Source organism: Phascolarctos cinereus, unplaced genomic scaffold (assembly GCF_003287225.1).
Source record: "Phascolarctos cinereus isolate Bilbo 61053 unplaced genomic scaffold, phaCin_HiC Scaffold_2;HRSCAF=192, whole genome shotgun sequence".
Lineage (NCBI taxonomy): Eukaryota > Metazoa > Chordata > Mammalia > Diprotodontia > Phascolarctidae > Phascolarctos > Phascolarctos cinereus.
In genome coordinates, this window is record NW_027555625.1 from 197,471,461 (window position 1) to 197,497,485 (window position 26,025).

The 26,025-nt window shown below is 37.7% G+C and overlaps 1 protein-coding gene across 3 annotated transcripts in view; it reads left to right on the forward strand.

Annotated features, from left to right (window-relative positions):
• The window catches only part of RNF144A (ring finger protein 144A), a 155,381-nt gene that overhangs the window by 116,119 nt on the left and 13,237 nt on the right, over window positions 1-26,025 (forward strand). For all 3 annotated transcript variants that reach the window (XM_020992627.2, XM_020992628.2, XM_020992626.2), the window contains 4 exons: window positions 176-236; window positions 6,566-6,773; window positions 11,693-11,840; window positions 23,561-23,650. In XM_020992627.2, the coding sequence (XP_020848286.1) occupies window positions 176-236; window positions 6,566-6,773; window positions 11,693-11,840; window positions 23,561-23,650 (507 nt within the window). The remainder of the gene's footprint in view (window positions 1-175; window positions 237-6,565; window positions 6,774-11,692; window positions 11,841-23,560; window positions 23,651-26,025) is intronic.

Consider the following 26,025-nt stretch of genomic DNA (forward strand, 5'->3'; position numbering starts at 1 on the left):
CATGTTAATAATACAAATGAGTCTCTTAATGCATGAAAATTTATTCCAATTAGATTACCTGGTTGGTTTGCTCTGGCCTATATATTAGAAGCTCTTAAAAGTCATACATATTTAAATATGCTTTTGGTTTTCCTCTAGCCTTAAGCTTATTTCTGTTCTTCATGTTTTTAATTAGATTGAATGTATGGTTGCATCTGAAATTATGCAAAGATATAAAAAGCTGCAGTTTGAAAGAGGTATGTAATTGTCCTTGTACTTGCCTGCTCTACTTGCTGATTTGTTGTTGTGTTGTTGTTGTTGTTGTTGTTGTTGTTTGAGGGGGAGGGTGCAGAGGGAAATAGCAATTTTTTGAAATAAAAATGTTATTTTTCTTAAAAAGCTGAATATTAACAATAACAACATCATAAATTTATATAGTATTTTAACATTTTCTTTTTTTATAATTAATTTATTTTTAATTTTGAAAATTCATTTCCATAAGATTTTGAGTTTTAAATTTTCTCCTTCTCCTTGCCCCTCCCCAAGACTGCATGCAATCTGATATAGGCTCTACTTATATACATTCATATGAAACATATTTTCACATTAGTCATGATGTAAAGAAGAATTAGAACTAATGGGAGGAACTGTGTAATTTAACATTTTCAAAGCCCTTTCCCTACAACAACTCAATGTGATGGGTACTACAAGTATTATTTTACAGATGAGGAAACTGAGGCTTAGAAAGGTAAAGTCACCTGTCCATTGACATTAATTTCAGTTAATCCAGGCCTTCTCCAAATCCAAGGCTCTTTGGATTATATGACTTTATCTATAAAATGAACCTTTATAAATCAAATCATATTTTAAATCAACCGCAGTGAACCCACGATCTAAAGGAATCTAAAATTATTTTTGTAAAACAAATCTGTATCATAGCCATTGTCATAATAGCTAACATTTATAGAGCACATTAAAGCTTGCTAAGTGTTTTGTATCTATATTATCTCTTGTGATCATCCTTCAGTTTGTTTTGTACAGGTTAAAAAACTCACATGAGAATGAAGGGATTACATTGTATAATCTGTGATTCCATAATGCCTTTGAAGCTCTATTATTCAGTTTTTTGAGTTCTCATGGAGATTTACTGTTCTGTGGTTCTTAGGCTTCTATCAGCCCCAAGATTCTATGATCCCTAAATTGGAATTTTGATGTATTGAATAAGCTAAAGTGAAATTTATCTAGAATTATCTGCCCCTTAGAGGATATATCCTCTAGCCAAAAGATGATAGATTTAGAGAAGAAAGCAATTTTAGAGAACATCTAGTTCAATCCACTAGAGATAGGTAAAATGAGGTCCACAGAAAGTAAGTGCTTTGCTTGAGGTCATGCCAGCACAAAGAATTGGAAGTGGAATGTCTCCGATGGCCTTGTTTCTATACTGTCCAAACATTAACAAAAAGAGCACTGGAATTGGAATCAGAAGACCTAGGTTGTAATTCTGACACTCTTGCTTATCTTGGGTAAATCATTCCCTCTCTTTGGGCTTCAGTGGCCTCATATATAAATTATATAGTTGGCCTAGATTTACTCCAAGTACCTGTTTTAATTTGTGTGATCTGCTAGAAAAGGTCCCATAATCACTTGTTCTGTATAACTAGCAACCATAGATCACCAGTACAGGGCCTTAGATGGTGAGTTTTAAAATCAATCGCCCGATAACCTTAGTACCCTAAGAATTGAAATACAACATGGTTATCCTCTAAAAGACTATTTTTAAACTCTATTATATGGCACTTTCTTGACTAAAAAAAATTCAATTCTCTTTTTTCAAAACAAACAAAAAAATTGTCATATCTTGGATTTTGAACCCATCCATCATATAAGACAATGAACCGCCATCCACAATTACTTATTTACTCCAAACTTGTCTGTACAAAGATTCCCCGAGTCACTTGAAATTTCAGAAGTTCTGTTTGGTTGTGCATGTTATAAGATGTGCATACTTGATTCTTCTTCATATCCTCAGAACCTTGCCTATCTTCTTTATCTCCTATTAGTATTCAACACTGAATGGTGTTTTTAAATCAAAAAACACTTTCAAATATAAGTGGAATACATAATCAGAAAGGAAGCAAATCCCAACTCGTTCATTTGCCTGGTTAGAAGACACAGATCAGACTCTTGTGAATCTTTTTTTAAATGCTAAAGGGAACATCATTGCCTGTCACAGCTTTCTTCCAAAAACAGTGTTTTCTGCATTTTTTTCTTTTAAAAAATGGTGTTAGAATGTGCTTTTAGACGTCTATACATTTAGATGACATCTGTTTTTTTTTTGAAGTTCATCACACGCAACACTTTATATAAAGTGGCACACGCTATAAAAAGCAAATATGTTAAATATAAAATTAGTTAATCCAGATTCCAAAACATTTTAAAGCTCTTGTGCAGTCATTCCTGAGAGAGAATTTTTCACCAAAATTGCCAGACTTGGGGTTACAAGTAAATAAACTCTTCAGGTCACTGCTTTGTTAGACAAGAGGGCTGGATAATTTTTCCTGTCCAAGAATCTTTTTGAACTATTTAAAAATTAAAAAAAAAGTGAGGCCATTCACTTTAACTTAAAAGAAAACAAAGAGCTTTCCTCCTCAACACCTAAGACAAAATCACTGCTTTTTTATTTTTAAACAGTTCAATAAGCATTTATTAAGCACTTACTGTGTCTGAGCCTATGCTGCAAGTACCTGAGGTTACAAAGATTTAAAAAAATGTAGTTCCTGTCCTCTACAAGTTTATGTCCTGAGGTGGGGGATGGGGAGGGGGAAGCACACCATAGATAAATACAAAATATTGGCAGTGATTATCTCTTCAATTTATCTTGTGTATATCTTGTTTGTATATAATAGTTATCATGTTGCCTACTCCATTAGGACTGGTTTTCTTCTTTCTTTTTTAAAACATTAAAACTATTTCTAGCTGTCTAAATGTCATTTTATTAAAAGCTAATAAATTCAGAATTCATCAAACCAAAAGGCAAGCTAACCAGGTTAAAAAAACAAAACAAAACCCTGAATTCCTAGGAATATTTAAAAGAAATTCAGCTTGGTTACTTTTTAAAACCAGGTGAAGAGCTCTCATTAGAACATCAAAGTTTTAGAAGGTAAAGATCCCTAGGAACCTTGTTTTAATAAATAAATGAATATTATTCGTAATTACCTTACCAGTAATTTATTTTTCCTTTCCTTTTTCCCTTTATTCCCCTTCCCTTTCCCCTTCCCCTTCCCTTTCCCCTCTTTTCCTTTCCCTTTTTTCCCTTTCCTTTCCTTTCTTTTCTTTTATTGGTAGCTCTTTCTCAACTGTTATTTTCCACCAAAGATTAGGCCTAAGCCCTGAAATCTTATTTTACAACTCTCAATTTGCTTAGAAAATTATCCTACCTAATAAGGCCTGACTTTTTATAAGTTGAGAATCCTTGAGTTATGTCTTAAAAATCTTATCATTGAATGCTGCCCACCTCCTCATAGAGAAATGATGGATTCAGAGCACACATTGAAATTATTTTCTTTGTTTTCCTTTTTGGACATGGCCTATGTGACAATTTGTTTTGCTTGACTATACATATTTGTAACAGGAGTTTTGTTTTTTCTTGTGTCACTGGAGCGTGAGAGAGAGAAAGAGAGAGAATGTGGACCTTAGTAAAAATAAGACAAAATGGAATTTTAAAAAATGTCCTTGTTAGGATACAAGAAGATTCAGTCAGACATCTGAAATCTTGCTTGGTTAAAAACAACTGGGCCAGAGCTTCCAATATTACCAACATGAAATTGGTGAATTTTGCCTAATGTGTCCTTTTTGATTCAGTCCTGCATTGTATGTGCAGTGTGACCCACTGAAGCCTGGGGAATGTGTGAAAATGTTAGTGGAATTCATAACCCAGAGGCCACAAGCAATATGTTCACGATGTTAAGTGCCTCCTGGAGATGAAGCCAGTGTGGCAGGTGAACTGGACTAGAATCCCTTTCTCTCTCTATGTCTCCCAATGAGAATCTGGCCCACCAGGCATAAGGCAGCAAGCCCAGTGTTACCATTGTAGAAACACAAGAAGTCAGAAAATTAAATTAGTTTCCATGGGAACTTCAGCTATGTCTCCTTTCCTTCACAATCCCATTGATAATAGGGCCTGTCATTATGTGATAGCATAATGAACAATGCTATCTATTTTGGCTAGTTCTTTGTTCCTGTTGAAAGACGCTGGACTAACATATCCCTGTGTAATACACACACTCAAGGAAATACAAGCTGGGCTGAAAAAACAAAAAAACAAACAAACAAAGAAGAAACGTGGTCCACTCATGTTCTCTGGGGCATTGGAAATTGAATGGAAAATGGAATGGATTTGAAATAGTAGCCCTAGGTCCAATTTATGGTTCTGCTGCTTTTTACTGGTGTGATCCTGGGCAAATCACCTGATTAGACCTCAGTTTCCTCATGTGTAAAATGAGGGAGTCATTTTAGTTATCTTCTAAGGTCTTTTGCAGCACTGTGATAATATTTCTAAGTTAGTTCTAGAGGCTAAAGTGGGGAGTCAGTCATGGGAAACGGTGTGACATTATCCTATTTCTGACTCACTTGATTCTGTCTCCTGATGGTGAAGTTTTGTCCTTTAAAGATATGATCCTGGACTAAACATAGGGACAGGAAAAGAGGAGTAAGAGAATTCATGGAAGGGGAAAGCTGAATGTCAGATCTAGGTGGGACCTTAGCAGTTAGTTAGCTGATGAGAAAATGGAAGCTTAGAAAGTGACAGACTCAGCCAAGGTCACTCAAATCCTAAGTACCAGAGCCAGGATTTGAACCCAAGTCTTCTGATTCTGTGGACTTTCTTTTATGCCACTCTGCCTCCCAAGAGCCATCCTGTTTCTCCTGGCACTTCTCTCTGGGGTGTCTGAGATTTGTGGCTATCAAGAACTGGTGGGAGGTAGAAATGAACATAATTTTGCAGTTGCTTTTAGTTCAGGCCATTCATTCTATTTCCCTGGAATCTAGCAGTCATGTCCATAAAGGGATACAGGGTTACTTTTAGACAGAATTGTCAAATTTTATTTAAAATTTCTCTGTAGTGCTCTTTTGCTCTGACTTTCCAATGCCAACCTAAAGTCAATTTGTCAAAGAGCCAAGAAGGTATTCAGAGATTACCTAGGCCAACGCCATCATCTTATACATGAGAAAATTAAGCCTTAGACAAGTGGTGGCTTGGCCAAGGTCATAACAAGGTGAGAAGGAATAGAAGGAATAGAATTAGGATTCAGACTCTAAAACCCACTACTCTTTCCAACTACTTCATGTTGCTGAATAATTAGGGCTTTTCAAGGTGGCAGTGTTTTTTAGCCTATGCATTTCCAATCTGTAGAGATGTCATGGAGTAGCAGAAAGGACATTGGAAGTCTGAAGACCTAAGTTCAAATCCCCATTAACTATTTGTGTGATCATGGGAAAGTCACTCCTCGTCCTTGGTTTCCTTCTATGTAGAATGAAAGGTTTACACTCAGTTATCTCTAATACTCACTTCGGCTCCAAATCCTGTGACCTTATAACAGTACTTCTTTTTCTCCATTACTTTCTACCCTCCACCTTCATTACCTTTGTTGCATCTGATTTTCTCATGGGCCCTGCTCTCAACCAGGCTTCCATGACTTGAGAAAAATTAAATTAGTGCTTGAAAAATTAAATGAAGGGCTTTAGGTGAAGGGCTCAGTCCCCTAATTTAAGATTCAGATTCCCCTCTACCCCCAGTTTTTTAAGGAAATAAAAGTGGAAGGATGGGGAAGGGGAGGAAGGGAGCCTGTTCTCTTACCCCAATATTTATAAGACTTTAATCAAGTTGATAACAGGGCTCAGAAGTGGGAAAGTTGTATTTATCTTAAAAAGTGCAGTTTTGGAATAAAACTTGGGAGTGGAGTAGAGCAGCCTCTAAATACCATTCTGTAGATTTGGGTCATTGTTTTAAATTAAGTATAAACCTTCAGCTCCAATAATCTTTGCAGTCATGTGATGTTGATACTCAAGAGACAGTTTTTTTGTTTTTTTTTTTTGTTCCCCTCTGCCAAATTAGTCCATGATTGAAATGAAAATTTTAGGACAAGAAGGGTAATGTAGCCACCAGTCATTTGAATGATTTGATTCATGGTATATCAGTGCTAATAATTTTCAGAAAGGAATCTTTCCTCTGTCCACCCTTCTCCTGTTGAGATCTTTTCCCATCCTTTAAGGAGTAGCATAAATGTCATCTCAACCATAGCCTGCTATTTCTACTTCTCATGTGTACTTAGCCTATGTTATTTGGTATTATCGTTATTTGTCTGCTTCAGAATCCTCTCCTTCTACTACACTAAACTCTGTGAGGGCAAGAATTCTATATTATTTACTTCTCTGCCAATACGTAACACAGCGGTTCCCTGAACCCAAAGAGTGATCAATTCCAACCTGGAAATAGGTCCTTCAGTACTATGTGCTCTGTTAATTGTTTGTTGGATTGAAGGTAGAGTGTCCTGTAATTCTAACTGGATGTTTCACATTCCTACACTAGAAGTACTGCTGGATCCCTGCCGGACATGGTGCCCATCTTCTTCTTGCCAGGCTGTTTGCCAGCTTCAAGATATGGGGCCGCAAACGCCACAGCTGGTGCAGTGTAAGGCATGCAACATGGAATTCTGTTCTTCTTGCAAAGCCAATTGGCATCCTGGGCAAGGCTGCCAAGAAACAATGCCAGTCACCTTCCTCCCCGGAGAAACAAGGTAGCCTCTTTTTACAGGATGCTTCTGGCTTATACCAGTCATGTGAGGCTCTAGCAAGGAGGGTGGGTCAGAAGGCTTCTGTCTTCCCCTAGGAGAAGGGTGTTTAGGACATGAGGAACGTCTTGGAGGTATTTGCCACATGACACAACACATCCCCTGAGTTACTTGGTTCGTTGTAACTTCTATCTGTAGTGAGGGGGGAGAGAGAATGCGACACCTTATTCATCAAAATATGCCGCCTCACTCACACTAGACTGCAGTTCCAGGTCTCAGAAAGATAGTCCAAAACATGGCCAAAGTACTGTGTTCTAGCCCAGTGTGGGCCTTAGAATCAGAAAATTTACATTCAAGCCGTACCTCTCCCACTAACTTCCTGTGTGATCTTCAGAAAGTTAGGTCACTTCTCTGAATTTGCTCAGTGACATTGGTTTAGTGAGCCTAGAGTCAGAAAGATCTGAATTCAGTCTGTCCTCAGACACTATCTTTATGACGCTGGGCAAATCATGTAACCTCCGTCTGCCTCAGTTTCCTCAACTAAAAATGGTGATAAAATAGCACTTACTTCCAAAGGTTGTTGTGAGGATGAAATGGCACATTAAATGTTCTCTTTTCTTCTCTTCTGTTCCCTTCCCTTCCCTTCCCTTCCCTAATTACAGTTATGATGATGATGAGGATGATGATGGTGATGATAGCTAATATTTATAAATTGCTTTAAGATTTGCAAAGTACTTTACATATGCAGAGTATCCCAAAAAGTCTTTTTTTTAAGCTCTGATAGCTTAAAACAGTATTGAGACTTCTGAGATACCCAGTATGTTCTGATTTGATCCTCACAATAATCCTGTGAGGTAGGTGTATGGTAGATGAAAAAACTGAGGCTCAGAGAGGCTAAGTGTCTTTCTTGCCAAGGGGTATCAGTCCTCTCAGTCAGGATTTGGCCTTAGTTCTTCCTAAGTACTAACCCAGACTCTATTTACACTCTCTTTCTAAAATCATAATCATCTATGAGATGGTGGTAATAATACACTATGTACCCTTGGGGGTTGTTGTGAAGTGTGAATAAATAGAAGTAAAGACCTTGATGAAATGTAAAATTTTATTTTAAATTTCAAGGCATTAATAATAGTAATTCTGATGATAATAAATTCTGATGTGTGTTTCTTTATCCCAAGGCCTGATAGAATAGGGTCAAACATCACATTTCCCTATGTGTTGAGGGTCCTTTAGATCGTAGTCCTAGACAAAGCCCTTTATAACCAGGTCTATAGAGAAATAAATTAATTGTGAAAGTTAGAGGGAAATAAAGAGATTTAAGATCACTGAGTAGATGATGAAAAAACAAAACAAAATCTAGCTGCCCTTGATGAAATCCAATTACCAGGCCCAGGTGAACCACATCCTAGAATACTGAAAGAATTGGCAGATGGGATTACTGAACCACTATTACTGACCTTTGAAAGAATGGGTAGAACAGATTGAACAGTCCTGGAAAAGAGCAAATATCCAGATTTTCCAGAAAAGAAAGAAGGTTATTTTTCAAATTATAGGCTAATAGCCTTGACTTTGATTCTTGGCAAATTTTTGAATGGAGTATTAAAGGGTCGGTTTATGAGAATTAAGAAAAAGGTAAACACCTCTAAAACACAATAGGCTTCATTAAGAATAAGCAATGCTGGAGTCTCGCTCTTTTCTGATCTGACAGGGCAGCTAGGTGAACAGATCAAGATATTGCCATAGACATGGCTTATCAGAATCTCAGTAAGGCATTTGATAGTTTCCAATAATATCCTTGTGGACAAGATAGAGATATTTGGGATAGATGGTAGTAAAGTAGACTCACAACTGGTGGGAAGATTGGACCCAAATAATAGGATACATGATCTCCCTTGGCATGCCCTACAGTGGTATCTTTGACCCTTTCTTGTTTGACAGATTTATCTGTAACTTAGAGGAAAGCAAAGATATGTTATGCTTATCATTTTTAGGCCTTATGGAGCTAAGGACAGTGTTATTTATTGAATGACAAATCCATAAATCTCACATCACATTAGAATAATGGGCCTAATCTATTAAAATGAAATTTAAAAGGGAAAAAATACCATGTCTTGCATTTGTCTTCAAGAAATCTGCTTTATCTTCCCTACAGGATAGGAAGCGACCATTTGTGTGAAAAAGAAATGGAGGGGTTAGGGAATTGCTGCTACAGGCTTATTGACACACTGATCTCAATCATTCTCCAAGCTCAGCGTATACTGACATCTCCCTGGGTTTTCTTTTCTCCCTCAGACACTACTAGGGATGCAGAACTGTGCCATGCAGATGTAGCATCTGTTAGCACTCCCTCCTCATCACTCCCCAAATCAGTCCATGGGATAGCACTCACTTTCAGAGCCTCACACTCTCTGTACTTGAAACACCAACAGAGTGTCAGCCTGCTCCTAGCCCCAGGATCCACTTTCAATTTTCCCACTAATCAAAATTTGCCCTAGGGTCAAAGCAGACTTCCTAATGATCCATAGTCAGACTCATGAACAAACGGCTGAGAATCCATAACCAGATATGCCCACAAACCATTTACAGTTCTTTATAACCTTCAAATGAGATAGTATTTATAAAGTGCTGAACATAGTGCCTGGAATATAGTTGGCACTTTACAAATGCTTATCCTCTCCACGCCCACCTTACCTCTCATTCACTGACTCATTCCATCACTCTTCGTCAATTCAATTTCTCCAGCTACAGCATTAGCTCTAGCTCTATCCATGGACTGTTTTCTGCATACTCTGTTACAGTCAATTGAATTCTTTCATCAGAACTACCCAAGGAATGTAAATTGTATCTACTCCTCACGTTAAAGAATGATCACTGGCCCCAAAGGGACCAGAGAATGTGTGGCCATAATAATAGCACTTTAAAGTTTGTGAAGGACTTCATTAATATTGTCCCATTTGATCCTCATAAAAACCTGTGAGGTAGGTGCTATTATCATTCTCATTGTATAGATACAGTGGTTTAGTGATTTGGACAAGATCACACAGCCAGTATATGTCTGACGCTGGATTCACACTCAGGTCTTCCTGACTTGTGTTTTGTCCACTGTACCATCTAGCTATCTAACATAGCGAATAGCTATAGGTGTCTGTCGTCCTGTACTGCTTTCTCCATACAAATAAATGCCTGGCTTTCACTTTGAGCATTCCCAGGATCTACACACCATGTGGCAGCCAAGAAAACTAATGTGATCTTAGGCTGCATTTAGGGAAATGTAAAGCCTAAAACAAGGGAAGGGATAGGTACTACTCTGCTCTGCCCTAGTTGCACAACATCTAGAGTGTGGCCCTGAGTTCTTGCTAATTAGGAGGCACATTTATAAGCTATTATATATCTAGATGTTATAGCCAGGATGATGACCATGTCTTATGAAGGACAGTTGGAGGACACGGTGATGTTTAGTCTGGAGAAATGAAAACTTAGTTTAGTTATGGGGGCAGAGAAGAGTGCAGAAAAGGAAGATAGCTGTACTCAAATATTCATAGCCCTCTCATATAGCAGAAGGGTTAGATTTGTTGTCCTTGTGTCTAGGCAGATGAATTTAGGGCAGTGGTATAAATTTGCAGAGTTTGATTTCAGCTTGATATGAGGGAAATTTTCCTGAAAGTTAGACCTATCCAAAAGAGTAATAGGCCTCCTTATGGAGTGCTGAGCCCTCCCTCAAAGAAGGTCTTTTAATGGACATTGAAACTGATCTTATAGGTGATATTTTCTAGGGAATTCCAGCATACTGGACCATATGATCTCTGAGATCCCTTCCAACTATGGTAAATTTCATTTAAATATTAATATATAGGATCATAGAACTTGAAGGAACCTTAGAGACCCATCTAGTGTGACTTCTTCATTTTATAGATTTTAAAAAATGAGGCTCAGGCAAGTTAGGTGACTTGCTTAAAGTCATACAGGTCCAAAGCAGTAAGAAAGGGTGGACCTCATGTCCTTTTACTCCAAAGCTAGTATCCTTTCTAATTAACTGTATAATTGTGCTCCTTCCCTTTCAGTGTAGGTGACTCATGTCTCTATTAATACTGTCATTTACAGAATCTTGAATTATAAAGACTCAAGGAACTTCCTAAGGTTACCTGTTTTAGTTCGTTTCCTTTGGAGTTATGGTGGTATTATCCCCATTTTACAGATATGACTCCAAGAAATGAAGTAATTTGCTCCTGCATCTAGGTCAAAGGTGGAGGCAGGGCTGGAAGCCTGAACTCCTTGTTGCTTCTTGTTAAGTTTTCTTTCCGTTCCTCCATGTTGCTTCTCATTATGATTTCTCACAAATACATGTTGATAGGTGAACTGGAGAGAATACGAAGTAGCCTTAGTAAGACCTTATCCTGTTTAACTTTTCCATAGGATTTTCTTACAAGGTGATTGTGGACAGTCTCCCCAGGTGTCTACTTTGGAGAATGTTGGATGGCAAAGTGTTTGTGTGTATATGTTTGATATTAACATTAGAAAGACCATGGGATTTGTAGTCTAAGGATCTGGCTTCAGATACTGCTTTATAACCCATGGGATTTCATACAAGTCACTTAACCTTTCTAGCCTCGACTTCCCCATCTATAAAAATACAGTTTGGACTAGATAATCTCTAAGGTTGCTTTCCCCTCTTAACTATAAGTGCCTAAGAACCACATAGTCATACCTCATATGCTTCCAGGTATTATTCCATCTTACGTAATCAGCCCTGGGGAGGTGAGTGGCTTCTTGTAAATACAGTGCTTTAAACAGGAAAAAGAAGAAAAAAAAACATTCTGGAATTTATATTAAGGAAACTGGTATTGCTGAAGATGTAGAATGCTAATGAGTAAAGAGTAAGATTGAGATGCCAATGCAGAGTAAAACTAACAAAGTGTCTCCCACAGCTCATCTTTCAAAATAGACGAGGAAGACGCACCAATCAAACGCTGCCCAAAGTGCCGAGTGTACATTGAACGGGATGAAGGCTGTGCCCAAATGATGTGCAAAAACTGCAAACATGCATTCTGCTGGTACTGCCTGGAGTCCTTAGATGTGAGTATGCCCCACCCCACAGTCTTGGAACTTGGCTACTTAGCCTTGGTTTCCATAGTCATCACTGAATGAAGACAAGTGCAATGATACCATGAATAGCTTTTTTATTTCAAGGTAGTGGATTGAGGAGGAAGGAGGTAACATTTTCGTTACCAGTACCTAGTTTTTTGGGGGCTTTTTGGTGTTGTTGTTGTTGTTGTTTTGTTTTTGAGGCATGGTGAAATTGATGAAATGGGACAGACTTTCTTTTTTTTAAAGACCTCTAACCCACTCCTTTCATTGAGGATTTAATGTGTAAGACATCAGGCCTACAAAAAAAAATACAAGATACAATACTTTCCCTCTAGGATCTGATAGTTAGTGTACATGAAACTGTCAAATAACCATTGAATGATTCAAATAATCTTTTAGTCATCCTTGAAATAACAGTTCATATATGCAAGAGAACAGATGCCGTAAGCCAATACATGATTAATAGGCAAATGAGACACTGATTAGTTTTGGAGTTTAGAAGAAAGAGCAGAGCAGAGAGAGAGAGAGAGAGAAAGAGAGAGCGCACAATGTGGGCTGCTCTGGTTAGGGAAAGCTTTATGGATAAGGAGGAATTTGGCCCAGAATACTCTTTGGAATATTTATATAGGTAAATGAACTATAATATAGGATCGGAGGATTCCATTTAAGGCCGATGGACTATAATGCAGGATCCTAGAAATTAGAGTCAAAAGGACCTTAAAGATAGTCTAGTGCTATTTTCTTAATATACTGATGGGAAATTGAGGCCAAGAGAGGGGTGACTTATCCAAACTCACACAGATAGAGTAAGAGCTTTGAGGTGAAGCAGCTTAATTTTGGGGGGGTAGATAGTTTGGATGGATAAAAACCCATTTATCCAAAGTCAAAAAATTTGGAACTGGAAAGGACCTGAGATGTCATTTGGTTCAGTTCCTTCAAATTATACATGAAGAAATTAAATTAAAAGACAGAAAGCACTGTGCCTATGGTCACATTGACCCAATTAGCCAGAATTTGTATTAATCTTTTGTGGTGAGAATGATAATCAGTCATGACTCTGTAGTGCCATAGACTATTAAAATGCCTTCTGAATCTTCAAATTGATCTATGTTTAGTTAAATATTTTCTAGTGTATTCTATTTTATAAAATTTAAATCAATAAGCATGTATTGAATGCTAGCAGTATGTGGAGTACTGTGCTAGGCACTGACTGACAGAAAGTTTAGATAAGGTACAGGAAGATATGAACTCAGGTCTTATAACTCCAGATCTAGTATATTTAGATGGGCAGCTGGGTATCATAGTAGATGGAATGTCAAGTCCAGAGTCAGGAAGAATCATCTTTGTGAGTTCAAATCTTACCTCAGATACTTAATAGCTGTGGAACCCTGTTTTCCTCAGTTTCCCCATCTGTAAAATTAGCTGAAGGAAATGACAAACTAGTATCTTTGTGAAGAAAACCCCAAATGGGGTCATGGAGAGTCAGATATGACTGACATGACTGAACAGCATTAAGTATGTTCAGTCCCTACCCTCATAAAACCTACACCTACTTAAAAAGATTAGGACCAACGTAAAAATAACTTTAATCATAGGACTATTATTCTTGAGGGATCTCAGAGGCATTCTTGAGCCAAGAGGAATCTCAGAGGTCATCTAGCCTAACCCTGTTTTACATATGAGTGTGTGGGATGAGGACTACCAAAATCAAGAGTTTGAAGTCTGAATCCGAGATCAGAAAAGGTCTTTATTCTTTCTCCTGAGAAAGGTCACGGCCCTAGTCCCTTAATCAGTGGCAGCCAGGTAGTGCGCCTGCTGTCTGTGAGAAGCAAAGTTTTATAGCCCTAACGCGTGCCCCCTCCCACTCTCTTACCTCTTTTCCCCATTGGCTGGGTACTCAAGGCATACAATCTAATACCCAATAGAAGCAAACATACCCATATTTGGGAGCTACATGCATGCCTGTGCCAGGAGGCAGAAGCAACCAGGAACTGCCTGTGCTGACGTGGATTTGGAGACAGGGAAGCTTAACTCAGGGTTTTCTAGAAGGATGAAACTTAGGCCTGAGGGAACTGCACTTTAAGCCATCTCTCACATGAGGGAACTCTGACCCAGGTACTTTCCCATGGTACCCAGCAATAGTTTCCCATCGAGAAGTGATTTGTACCAAGGTTATCTGACTCCAAAGCCATGACTTTTCCCATTGTGTCATGCTGATAAGTGCACCAAAGAGAGGTAAACCAAATGCCCTACTGAGTCTATAGAGGGAAATTATTTCCTGGGACAGTCATGGAAAGGTTCATAGAGAAGTTGGCATTTCAGCCAGTTTTTTTAAAGGATCTATTACACTGAGAGGTCATGTTGCTTAGTGGAGAGTCCGCTTTAGAACCAAAACAACATGCGTTGAAGTCAACTTTCACACACACACAGGCTTTTGTGACCCTGGACATTCTCTTAGTGCAGTACAAACTCTCTTAGTTTGGAGTTGGCAGAAGAAGGTGCTGACTTACACTGGGGATGGCACTTTAGTGATTTGTGAGTTCTCTTCATCAATCAAATCACTTCCTATACTCTTAAAGGATGCTTAGGAATGCAGCAGGCAGATCATGCAAGAGGACATTCTAGCATAGGGTGGAGGCTTAGAGTCATTCATTGTGCATGGTGCTGGAAAACAAAGACAAAATTAAAAGTATTCTCTGCCCTCAAGGAATTTACTTTCTCTTTGGGAGCTGGGAGATGAGAAGACTTGTACGCAGATAAGTACATAATACAAAGGAATTTAAGGGGGCAGCGATCAGGAAAGGAATTATGTAAGTGGTAATACTTGAGCCAGGCCTTTAATAAATCTAAGGATTCCATGAGATGGGGGATGGGGGTACATTTCAGGCCTAGGAGAGATGGCCTGTACAAAGGCACAACCTGTGCAAAGGAGGTATGTTGAGTAAGCCATTTTGAATGCCATGTTGCGTGTGTATGGATAGTAACAAGAAGTCTGTCTAAACAGTTATTGGAGCAAGATTGTAAAGCAGAAAACTCTGATTTGGTCAGAGTAATAAAATACATGGACGAAAATAACATGATAAAGTGGCATCAAATTGTGGAGTTCCTTGAATGTCAAACATTTGAACTTTATTTGGTAAGAAATGAGGAATCCTTGAAAGATTTTGAGTGGAGGAGTGATAGGATCAGACAGGGAAAATAATATGATATGATATGATATGATATGATATAATATGTAATATTGTATGTTATGATAATATAAAGGTTGGATTTGGCAGGTAGAAAAGGAAATGGGAGGTTAATTCTGGTATAGTATATAAGGTAGTTATTTTATTTTTTATGATTTTGTTCATTGTATGATACAGAAAGGCACTTCATCTATAACTGATGACCTGTGTTGTCTGTGGCGTTGAGAGGTTTAGTGTCTTGCCTATGGTCACACAGTTAATGAAAGAAGAAAGACTCAGATCTGTAGTAGATCTTACTGACCCCAAGGCTCTCAATCCACTGTGCCTCAGTACTCCTCTAGGTAACCATATTAATCAAGATATTTAGTTGACCAGACTATCCAGTTCCCTCTCTCTTATCTTAAAAATAAGCAGTAGTTAGCTATACTTTGTTAATGGCATATGGGCTCCTCGCATAAGTTGTAAGTCCCTGTTCATGCAGGTGCTACTTGTCTAATGGCTAAATTATCTATAGGTTTATTTATTTTTCTACCTTTGCCAGCTTTCCACTATTATCAACTCATTAGAACTTCACCCAAAGTTGTCAGGGAAAGGGATGTGAATTGAACTGATTTGCTTTATCTTGGCAACTTTGTCCAAAAATTCCAAAGGGGAGAAGTTTGAAATAGACTAAAAGTCACATAGAACATCTATAGATTTCATGTATTCCTTCTCCTCCCCCTTCTACTATGCTGAATTGTCTAGCTCAGCGGTGCAGTGTCAAACTCAGGTTGTATATAAGGATCCCTGGCAGCCACATGTTGACTTAGAAAACCGTACCTAAAAAATCAAAACAAGAATAAAGAAAGAATAAAAAAGAAAACCAGACACACACACACACACACACACACACACACACACACAGATGTGTGTGTGTGTATTTTAATACACCAACACATTAACATCAGATACATCAAATAGGAGCTGCATTTTAATCTGGTTTGGGGCTGAACTTGTGAATGTTGTAAGCCACATGTTTGCTATCTCTACAGTTGGCTGTAAATGGGCAGGTGGCTGCTCTGGTTCTACATATTTTCATTTTCCCTCCGGAATGACCCAATTATATAGTGACAATGTCTGCATGCTCTCTGCTGCTCTAAAAGAATACTATCTGACAGACCTTGCAAACCAGCATTCAAATATTTGTTTAAAAAAATTGCAAAGACCTTTCAATGGCTTTGGTTTAAGCCTGAATTAATGCTAGTTAAGGAGAGGAGCAAAAACTACCAAGCTTTGATGACAGAATATTTTCTATTTAGCATTTTCAATCAATGTGCTGTTGAGGAGGCAATACAGAAAAGGAAAGACTATTTTAATTTGGTTGCCATAGAAAACAGATTCTAAAGCAAAAATATTTAGCTTTTATGTTTGGTTATTAGAGACATTCACATCAATTGAATACTAATTATTAAATTGTGAGGCACTAGACCAAGAATGCTCTTAAAAAGGCATATGAGAGTGTTTCGTTAGGCAATTGAATTTTGCTTGCCTATAATAGTCTGTGGAGAGAGAGAAAACCTCTTACTAATAGGTGCATCATATATTGTTTTTTGATTGAAAAATCATACATGATTTAAGACAGTTTCTCTCTGGTCATTTGCTTTGGCTTAGCATTCAAGGCTTTCCGTAATCTGGCTCCAGCCTATTTCTCCAACCCTATCTGCAATAGCTCCCCCATAAAAAATAAATAAATAAATAACATTTACATAGTACTTTAAGAGTTGAAAAGAGATAGATGTACGTGCATACATACATAAATATATATATATAGCCTACGCATGTGTGCATGCACATACATACACACACCACTTAACTCTCCACCTCATTAATCAGTCAATCAATGGACCTGCTGAAATTTTAAATGGTTTATGTCTTGTGATCTCTTTAGGAATTGTGAATCTCTAGTCCTGCCCATAGGACTTGGTCAATTCAGAAATGAGCTCCTTCCAGAGTGGATTAGCCTAACAGTGGAAGATTTCAGTTCTGAAGTTAAGGATTCCTAAATGAACTAAGCCCTCTTGGGGGCTGGGGTGAAGAGGAAAAGAGCTTCTGCCTCTTTACCCCACGCCCATCCCCACCTATCACTGACTGTCATCAAAGAGAAGGGACCAATTAGAGAGACAACACATATAACCCAGAGCAGACTGACAACCAAGGAGGGATACTGAAACAAAAGACAAATAGAGAAAGTTAGCCTGTAGAAAGAAGCAGCTTCGAGGCATGTGACTCCCTTGAACCAGAAAAGAATGTTGGCTAAAGAAAGGAAGTTTACCCTTTGGACACACATGTCCTCTACTTGTATGCTTCGCTACCCAAGTTTAATGCAAGTTTATAATCTAAGTTTAAGCCCACTATTAACCCTAGAGACTTTGTGTTCTTGTGAGAGAAAGTCCCTAGGCTTTTGTGGGAAAATATTGTATACCAACTGTTCATAGTAAATAACCACTTTCTAAATGCTTATTAACTCTGCCTGAAACTCAATAGGGAGCATAGCAGATGGGGGCTTGTGAGCAACAATAAGAGAAACCCTAGTGATTACTTAAAGAACCCTTAGAAACATCACCCTCCCTTTGGGGACTGAGACTGCCAATGTGAAGCCAAGTTGGAAGAGTGAGCCCAGATGGAATACTATACATATATTATCCAGCATTTGATCTTTATAACAACCCTGTGAGGTAATGCCATTATTCTTGCCATTTTACATGAGACAAGAGGTGTAAGTGACTAATTGAGAGTCACATAGCTAATAAATGTCTGAGGCAGTTTTCAGAGTCAAGCCTTCCTGACTCCAAGTCCAGAACTCTAGTCATTAGATTGCTAGCTAAGTACCTGGCTGCCTGTGTGAACATTCTATGCTAGCCAAATGGATAACGGTCCCCTGAGACTTCAGCATATTATTACATCCTGTTTGATCTACCTAGAATATCTGTTTCTCCCATATCTGCATGCTGAAATCTTAGCCATAAGGTCTAACCTCATGAAATCTTCTCTACTAATAGCCTCCACCTTTATTAGAAGTGATTTCTGCCTCTTCTTAATTTTGTTTCCATAGCTGGCTCTAATCAGAGTCAATCTTGTCATATTTATATACTTGTCGTAGCTCTTCTACTAGATTCAGTGGGAATAAGGATTGTGTTTTGTTTGGGACAGAGGTAATGTAAAGAAATTGGAGGCCTTCCCATACTGCTGGGCTCCTTCCAGTCAAACATGCACTCTGGCATCTTACTAAAAGATATAGCCTACTGGAAGGAAACTCCTTGGGAAGGCCTCTTATCCAATTTCCCCTTACAAGAGAATCATAGGTTTCATAGAATTTAGAACTGGAAGGGACCTCAGACATCATCTCACCTAATCTCATTTTATTGATGAAACTGATGTTCACAGATCTTAAATAGCTTGCCTAAAATCATCAAATAGATAGAGACAGCTAGCTAACACAGTAGATTGAGCTCTGGGACTGAGTCAGGAAGACCTGAGTACAAATCCAGCCTGAGAAGCCTGTCAATGAACCATTCTGAATCTCAAATTTGTTTGCGTATTGTGAAGAAAATGCTTTGTAAACTTTCCTGACTTTCCCTGTTTTGACCTCCCACTAGCTTAAGGTATTCTCACCCTTCTCAGATTTACATTATTCTAGAATATTTTACATAGATTTCTCCCATACCTTTATCATACCCTTCTTCATATGATATTTATTTTCTTGTGTCTCTCTATTCTCTGCCCCTTCTCCATGCCATGGCCTAATTTAAGCTCCTTAGAGGTATCTAGTTGGCACAATAGATACAACAGTGAACTTGGAGGCAGGAAGATCTGAATTCAAATCCTGCCTCAGACACTCACTAATTATATGGATCAGTCCTTTTGCAACTTTCAGCCTCAGTTTTCTTATCTACAAAAGAGGGAATGTAATAGCACTTGTCATAGAGGCTATTGTGAGAATTAAATGTGATGAAATATGTAAAGCTTTCCAAACCTTAAAGTCCTATACAGATGCTATGTGCTACTATTATTATTATCATTATCATGGTGATATCATTTCTCAGCTTTTTATCTCCCACTGTGAACATTGCTTTTCACGTAATAGGTGTTTAATGACTGTGTGTTGAAAGAAATTTTAAAATTGAAAAGTGCCGTAGAAATGGGAATTGTTGCTGTTATTTCTCTCTGTGGCCCCCATGGTGCCATTCTTGTAGCAGATAGCCTAAAAATATTGGTTAGTGATGATGACCTCATGTGCATTGTAATTATTAAAATTTGGGAAATTTGGGATTTTTGACCAGGACTAAAATCAATGGTGTTAAAGTACAAACCTCAAGTCATGAATTTTTAAGAGGAGTAAAATTGAAAAAAAAAATAGGAGAATATAAACAAATTTAAACTCTTGAGATGGCTGGCAAACACAAAGGATTTTATTTTTAACCTTGACTGTCTTGCTGATTGTGACTTTTTAAAATTTGTCCCATTGTTTCTGCTTCTAACTGCCAGCTTACTGAAACTCTCTTTAACACAATGGTGAAGGAAATGTGGCATCCTAAACAAATAGACCAAGACTCCAGTCAAATCCTGCCATTGTTAGATCTAAAAGCCTTGTTAGTTAAACTGTAGTGGGGCATGGGACAAGGTCGTAACTGATCTTAATATAGCAAAATGCTTTTTACAAAGCCTATGTCATAAGATGAGGATAGAAACATGTGTTACAAACTTTTATTCATTTGATAAATATTTACTGAGTGACTGATGTATGCACTGGGTCCTATATAAAATGGGGAGGAGGGAAGAGGAATAAAGATGCTAATAATATAACAATTAAATTAATAGCTAAAATGTATGTAATATATGTGTGTGTGTGTGTGTGTGTGTGTGTGTGTATATATATATGTATATATATATGTAACATAGTATTTGTATAGTATATAAAATTTATATGGTACAACATGCTAGGTACTCAGTGTTTTATAAGTTTTACCATCATTTAATCATCATGACAACCCTGGGAGGAGGGACTATTATTATTCCCATTTTACAGATAAGGAAACTGAGGCAAATGGCAGCTTGAGACACTTGTATAGTGTCACACTGCTCGTCGGTGTCTGAAGCTGAATTTGAACTCAGGATTTTTTTGACTCCAGGCCCTGCATTCAATCTATAGTACCACTCAGCTGCCCCCATCTTTTGTTCCTAGCTGGATAAAAATATAAGGAGAAAAAAATAATCCCTATCCTAAAAGAACTGACATTCTAATGAGGGAAGACAACACATATATAAGAAATGGGGATTATATTAATACTGCCTATCTCGCAGGACTGTTCTTAGTATAAAATGAGATAACATACGTATTGTGCTTTGTTAACCATGAAGTATTATGTAGATACTAAAAACAATCATCAAGGAAGGCTGCAAAGAGGGTAGGAGATACCACACATTTGGGGCAAAGCTGCTAGTGAGGTGATGGAGAGGACTGGAGAATCAGAAGTCGAGTCAGGAGTGAAGGGACCGTGGCCTAGGCAAATCATGAAATGTTGGCGTAGCTCACAAAGTCACCCAATCAGAATAGAGGATCACAGGGCAGAGTCCTGTCTAGAGTGAGAAGACTGCTGGTGGCCAGTACGTGTCAGAGATAAGATTCAGACTTAAACTTTCAGACTGTAGGTCCAGCTCACCTTTCTGTTATACCACACCAAAAGAAAGGCGTCCAAGGAACTGGTTTTCTCTCTAGCAATGTTTTGAATGACTCTTTTTTTTTTTTCAATTGAACAACCATGTGTTTTCTTTAATGACTAGGCTGAGATTTGCAGAGTAAGTAATTTTGGGTTGCATCTGGAGGCCCTTACTCTCCAGAATACATTATTCTATTCCCTTCTGTGGTTTCTAGTAAGGACAAAATAGTTTTGTTGTTTGAATTTCTTTTCCTTTATATTTAAAAATCTTTGTCCTCGTAGCTTGTAGAATTTGTTCTCAGTGTTAAATTTAACAACTATGTGTCCTGGAGTTTGCACAATAGTTTTTTGTTTGTTTCTGGAGGTGATCTGTGCATTTTTTAGATTGAGACTTTGTTTTCTGTATTCAGAAATTCTGGACAGTTTTCTTGTATTATTTCTTATATTATGGTGTTCGTGGTTTTTGGCATGTCATGTTCTTCTGGGGGACCTACAATCTTTAAGTTGTCTCTGAGCATTCTGTCCTTGAAATCAGTATGTTTTGCTTGTATGGAGATCATATTTTCTTTTAATGTTATTGCTTTTTGCTTCTGTTCTTCCACATTGTTCTTTACTTCCTTGTATTTGCATTCCCAAGCAGTTATCCTCTGTTTTGTTTCTTTAGTGGGACCTGCCACAGTGGGTTCAAGTTTTTCTATTCTGGCAATTACTTTCACTCTGCAGGTCACAAATTTTGCTTTCAAAATTCTTATTCTCTTTTAAACTATTTAAAAATATACTTTCTTTGGAATTCACAGGGTCCTCTGCCTTATCAGGCATTGATTCATTTTTCTTTGTCTTATAATATGTATTTAGAAATGTCTGAACTTTTTTCTCTGATCAGTAGTCCATATTTCTTTCTTTTATTATCTTATCTGCTGGTTCATGTGCTTTACGTTCAAGGTCTTTAAGTGAGTTTTTTTCTTCCTAAGATCTTTGGTAATTTCAGTCATTTTCCTTACATTTTCCTTTTGCTCACTTTCTAACTCCCTCCCCTTTAATAGTAATTTCTTTCAGGGCAGTATCTCAAAGATGTCTCAATTTTCTCTTACGATGGGCAATTCATAGTTTACCAACTGTGGTCTTTGCCCCAAGTGACTTGTGGGGGGACAGAAATGACCCCAGCTAGATACTTTTGCCTTTCCTTAGTGGGATGCCACAGAACCTCACACATGTGTTCTGCCTCAGTTTCCTCTGTTCCTCAGTTCTCTGGCTGAGCTCTGTTGTAGCATACAACATTGTTGTACTCTTAGCTTAGACTGAGCATATTTCTGCTTTTTGGATCTCTGACACCCCAGGAAGGAGTGAGGTTGTTGAATTGTGGTACAAGCCTGTGTATTAGCTTATTTGGGACGGGGTAGTGGGTGAGTAGATACTGAGAATGCATGTTAAAGATTAGGTAGTATTGTATTAGTTTATCAGATTTTTACCTTGTTTCTGTTTTGGGGTTCCTAAACTGTGGAGGCAGCTGAAATTGCTTTATCTCTCACTCATAACTTCTATTTTAGAGAAGTTTCAGAGAAGTTATGAGGATTAGAGAAAACGTTCAGTCCTCCATTTTCTAGGGAATTGTTTTTATTTTTATTTTTTATTTTTTATTTTTTTAGGCAATGGGGGTTAAGTGACTTTCCCAGAGTCACACAGCTAGTAAGTGTCACGTGTTTGGTCTGGGGCTGGATTTGAGCTCAGGTCCTCCTGACTTCAGGGCCAGGGAATTGTTTTTAAAAGAGTCCTGACACCAAAAAGAGCTAACTCCTCCAGCCCTGTTATAGCTGTCTTTAAGAACCACCTCTGAGAGCACAGGAATCCAGGTTCACCAGTTCTTATATTTAGAAAGGCCTGAGGTTTATTTACATTCATTTCAGAAGGAGGGCCTGAGTTTTTACAGTCACAGGGGAAGAATAAACTGTCTTCAGTTTTTCTTTGGAATATTCAATTTAAATAAGCAGTGACATTTCCTTTTTCAACCAGAACCTGTTAAAAAAATAACTTTTTCTTGCCAATGCAGCAACATAAGAGATTTTGTTGATTTCCTAGTATTAAGAAAATGGAAGTGAGTGTAGTCTCAGCCCATGAGTTGATAAACATCCCTATCTATAGTTGGGAGGATAAATAACAATTAGCATTGATAGACTATTGTAAAGTTTACAAAGGCCTTTCCTCACAACATTCCTGTGAGGTGGATGATTCCACTGTTATTATCTCCATTTAACAAGTGAGGTAGGTTGAGAAGTGCAATTGCTTCCCTAGGCTCACACTGCTAATAAAAAAAAAAACCAAGTTTCCTGGTCTACTGGTCTTCCTACTACCTAAGTCTGCCTTCTCTGATTTGACTGTCTCAATGAATAGAAATACATAAAAAGAAATCTAAGGAATATAAAAGTTAGACACATGCCATATCAAAGGTGTCTTTTTGTGTACAAAGTTAATATTACAACAGATTTTTCTGTTAAGCAAATGAGAGTCTACTGTCCCAAGTAATACTTGCCTTTTTTGAATCACAATGAAGATTTCTCCAGGACTCCTTCCCCAGGATCTGTGAATAAAAAAAAAAATGACAAATGCTTTTCAGTATAATTGTTTTCTTTTGTAATCCAGTGAATTTTATTTTATGCATTTAAAAAAATATATTCTGAGAATAAACACCTGCTCTGTTAACAAGCTCAACCATTTATTTGTAGGCCCAAAAGCTTAGTTGCCAGAGCAGGGGTTTCATGAAATGAATAGAATTCTCTCACTTACTATTTCTTGTTTGTTTTGTTTTTCTTCCCCTCTTGTTTTACAGGATGACTTCCTCTTAATACATTATGATAAAGGACCTTGTCGGAACAAGCTTGGTCACTCCAGAGCATCTGTAATCTGGCATAGAACGCAGGTGGGCACCAGGGTTTTTTCCCAAACTGGAATACTGTGATTTCTGGCTGTGTGTTAGTGTGTGTATTATTTATTAATGATATCATGAGTTCATAGTAAGTGGCTAGTTGGATGCATTGGACAGGAAGTTGAAGTGTTCTCCTGAGCCTGGTTATTGGTCGTAGACTTGATTTCAGGAGCCCTAAGCTAGTCTTATAGTGAAGATATTCCTCTTAAGATATTGTATGAATTTTTTTTAAATCCACCTAAATTTATAATTGCTTAAGTTTTAATTGGTGATGAGATTTCCGTAGAAGACACTAGCAGAATCTAAGTTAGCAATGAAGTAACAGTCTGAAAAAAAAGTGAGAAAATCCGCATAAGATCATTAGGTTTAAAGGGACTTTAGAGAAGCATCCAGTTCACCTGATGCCCCACCCCCCTAATATCACCAGTGAAGAAACTAAGTTTCAAAAAGGAAAACTGACTTATCTAAGGTTACACAAGGGCTATCCAGGGGTAATCTCACTGTGCCTACTTCTTCATTTGTAAATTGAGGTGAATGCCTTCACTACCAACCTCACATAAGGAGGGCTATTTAGAACCGAAAGGGAATTTAGAGGTAATGTGATTTAATCTCACATGCCTAATTATAGAGGAAGAATCTGAAACTTAAAGGCAAAGAAATGATTTGGCCAATCTCTATCTACTTAGATACAAAATAGCAGAAATGGGATTTGGATCCAGTTATTCTAAAACCAAATCAAGGGTTCTTCCCACTGCATTTCAGAGCTTGAAGGGAGAAGGCATGATGGTCAAGGGGTGGCCTGTTGGTTTGCAACTATGATAGCACTAGGTATACATATGGATGATAAGCCTGGAGGGAGGGAAGGTTCAGTATCTTCATGTGTAAAATTCGGGATTAGGACCAAATGACCTTCAAGGTCTTTTTCAGCTCGAAAAAATCTTTTAATTGTGTAACTTGTGAAAAGTTGTCACCTCTGAAACTTGTTACAGGAAAGGACTAGCTAGATGTGATAGAAAATTATTTTACTTTTCAAAACATTAAAAATACCTTCAGAATGAAGTGTAAACATAGGGTAGGCCCTGCTATGAAGTTCCTTCTTAGAACATTTTCTTATGCAGTTCCAAAAAAAAAAGTTATGGCATTTTAAGAATCTCAAAGATTCCTGTGATTTATTTGGGAAACAGCCCAAGAGTAGAGGGTAGGAAAACACACACACACACACACACACACACACACACACACACGTGTATATATGTATGTGTATATATGTATGTGTGTGTATATATATATATATATATATATATATATATAGATATATATATATATAGATATAGATAGAGAGAGAGAGAGAGAGAGAGAGAGAGAGAGAGAGAGAGAGAGAGAGATGTATATGTATATGTATATAGAGAGATTTAGGTATATAGATATATCACTACAATGGGCCTTCATTGCATCCTTTTTTTAACTTTTCACCCCACATATCAAATAGTCTTTACATGATTCCTTCCCAGATAAACATTCATTAAAAAGATATTCTTCATCTAGAGGACAACCAAATTTCAAGGCGCCATACTTGGGGTGTTTGTTAAGGCGTTCAGGCTTTAATATCTTCTTTAGTGTTACAGCGCCCCCTGGTGAAATAGCAATTTCTACAAGTAGTAATAAGAAACCATCCATAATTTGGAAAGACTGAAAAATTCTCCTGGGAGACCAATGTATTGATGATTTATTTTGCAAAATGGGAAGGATCTATGATTTGGAAAGCATTGAATGAATTTTTCTACCAGTGCAGATCTCAACCTTATCTAATACTTATCTAAGATAAGTCCTAGGGAAGCTGCCTGATGAGTGCAGAGGTTAAGTGAGTAATTTTCCACAGGTACAGTTAGAAGCAGAAATTGAACCCAGATCTTCTTGACTTCAAATCCTGAATTATATCCAATAGGTGTATGTGGATTATTAGAATGCCATTGGCTAATTTTAATACTACATCCTCTTAGACCTTTGATCTGTCTTCTTTGATTCCATAATTAAAAAACAACTATTTTCACCTTTAACAGGGGGTAGGGTAGGGAACAGGCATTTATTAAGTGCATACTATGTGCCAGGCACCACGTGCTAAGTGCTTTACAAATATCTCATTTGATTCACCTTTGATGATAACTTACATTTCTATAATGTCTCCACCAGTAGCTTTTTGATGCTTTTCAGTGGCTTTCAAAAGCTCTACCTCCCCAATTTCCATAAGTTTTGGCAAGTAATACCAAGCCAGAGAGGCCTCAAAACAGTATCAGTGGCAGAGGATGTAGTCTTCTGAGCATTAGTCATTTTTTTTCTTTTAAAGCAATAGCAAGCTATCAAACCTCCTG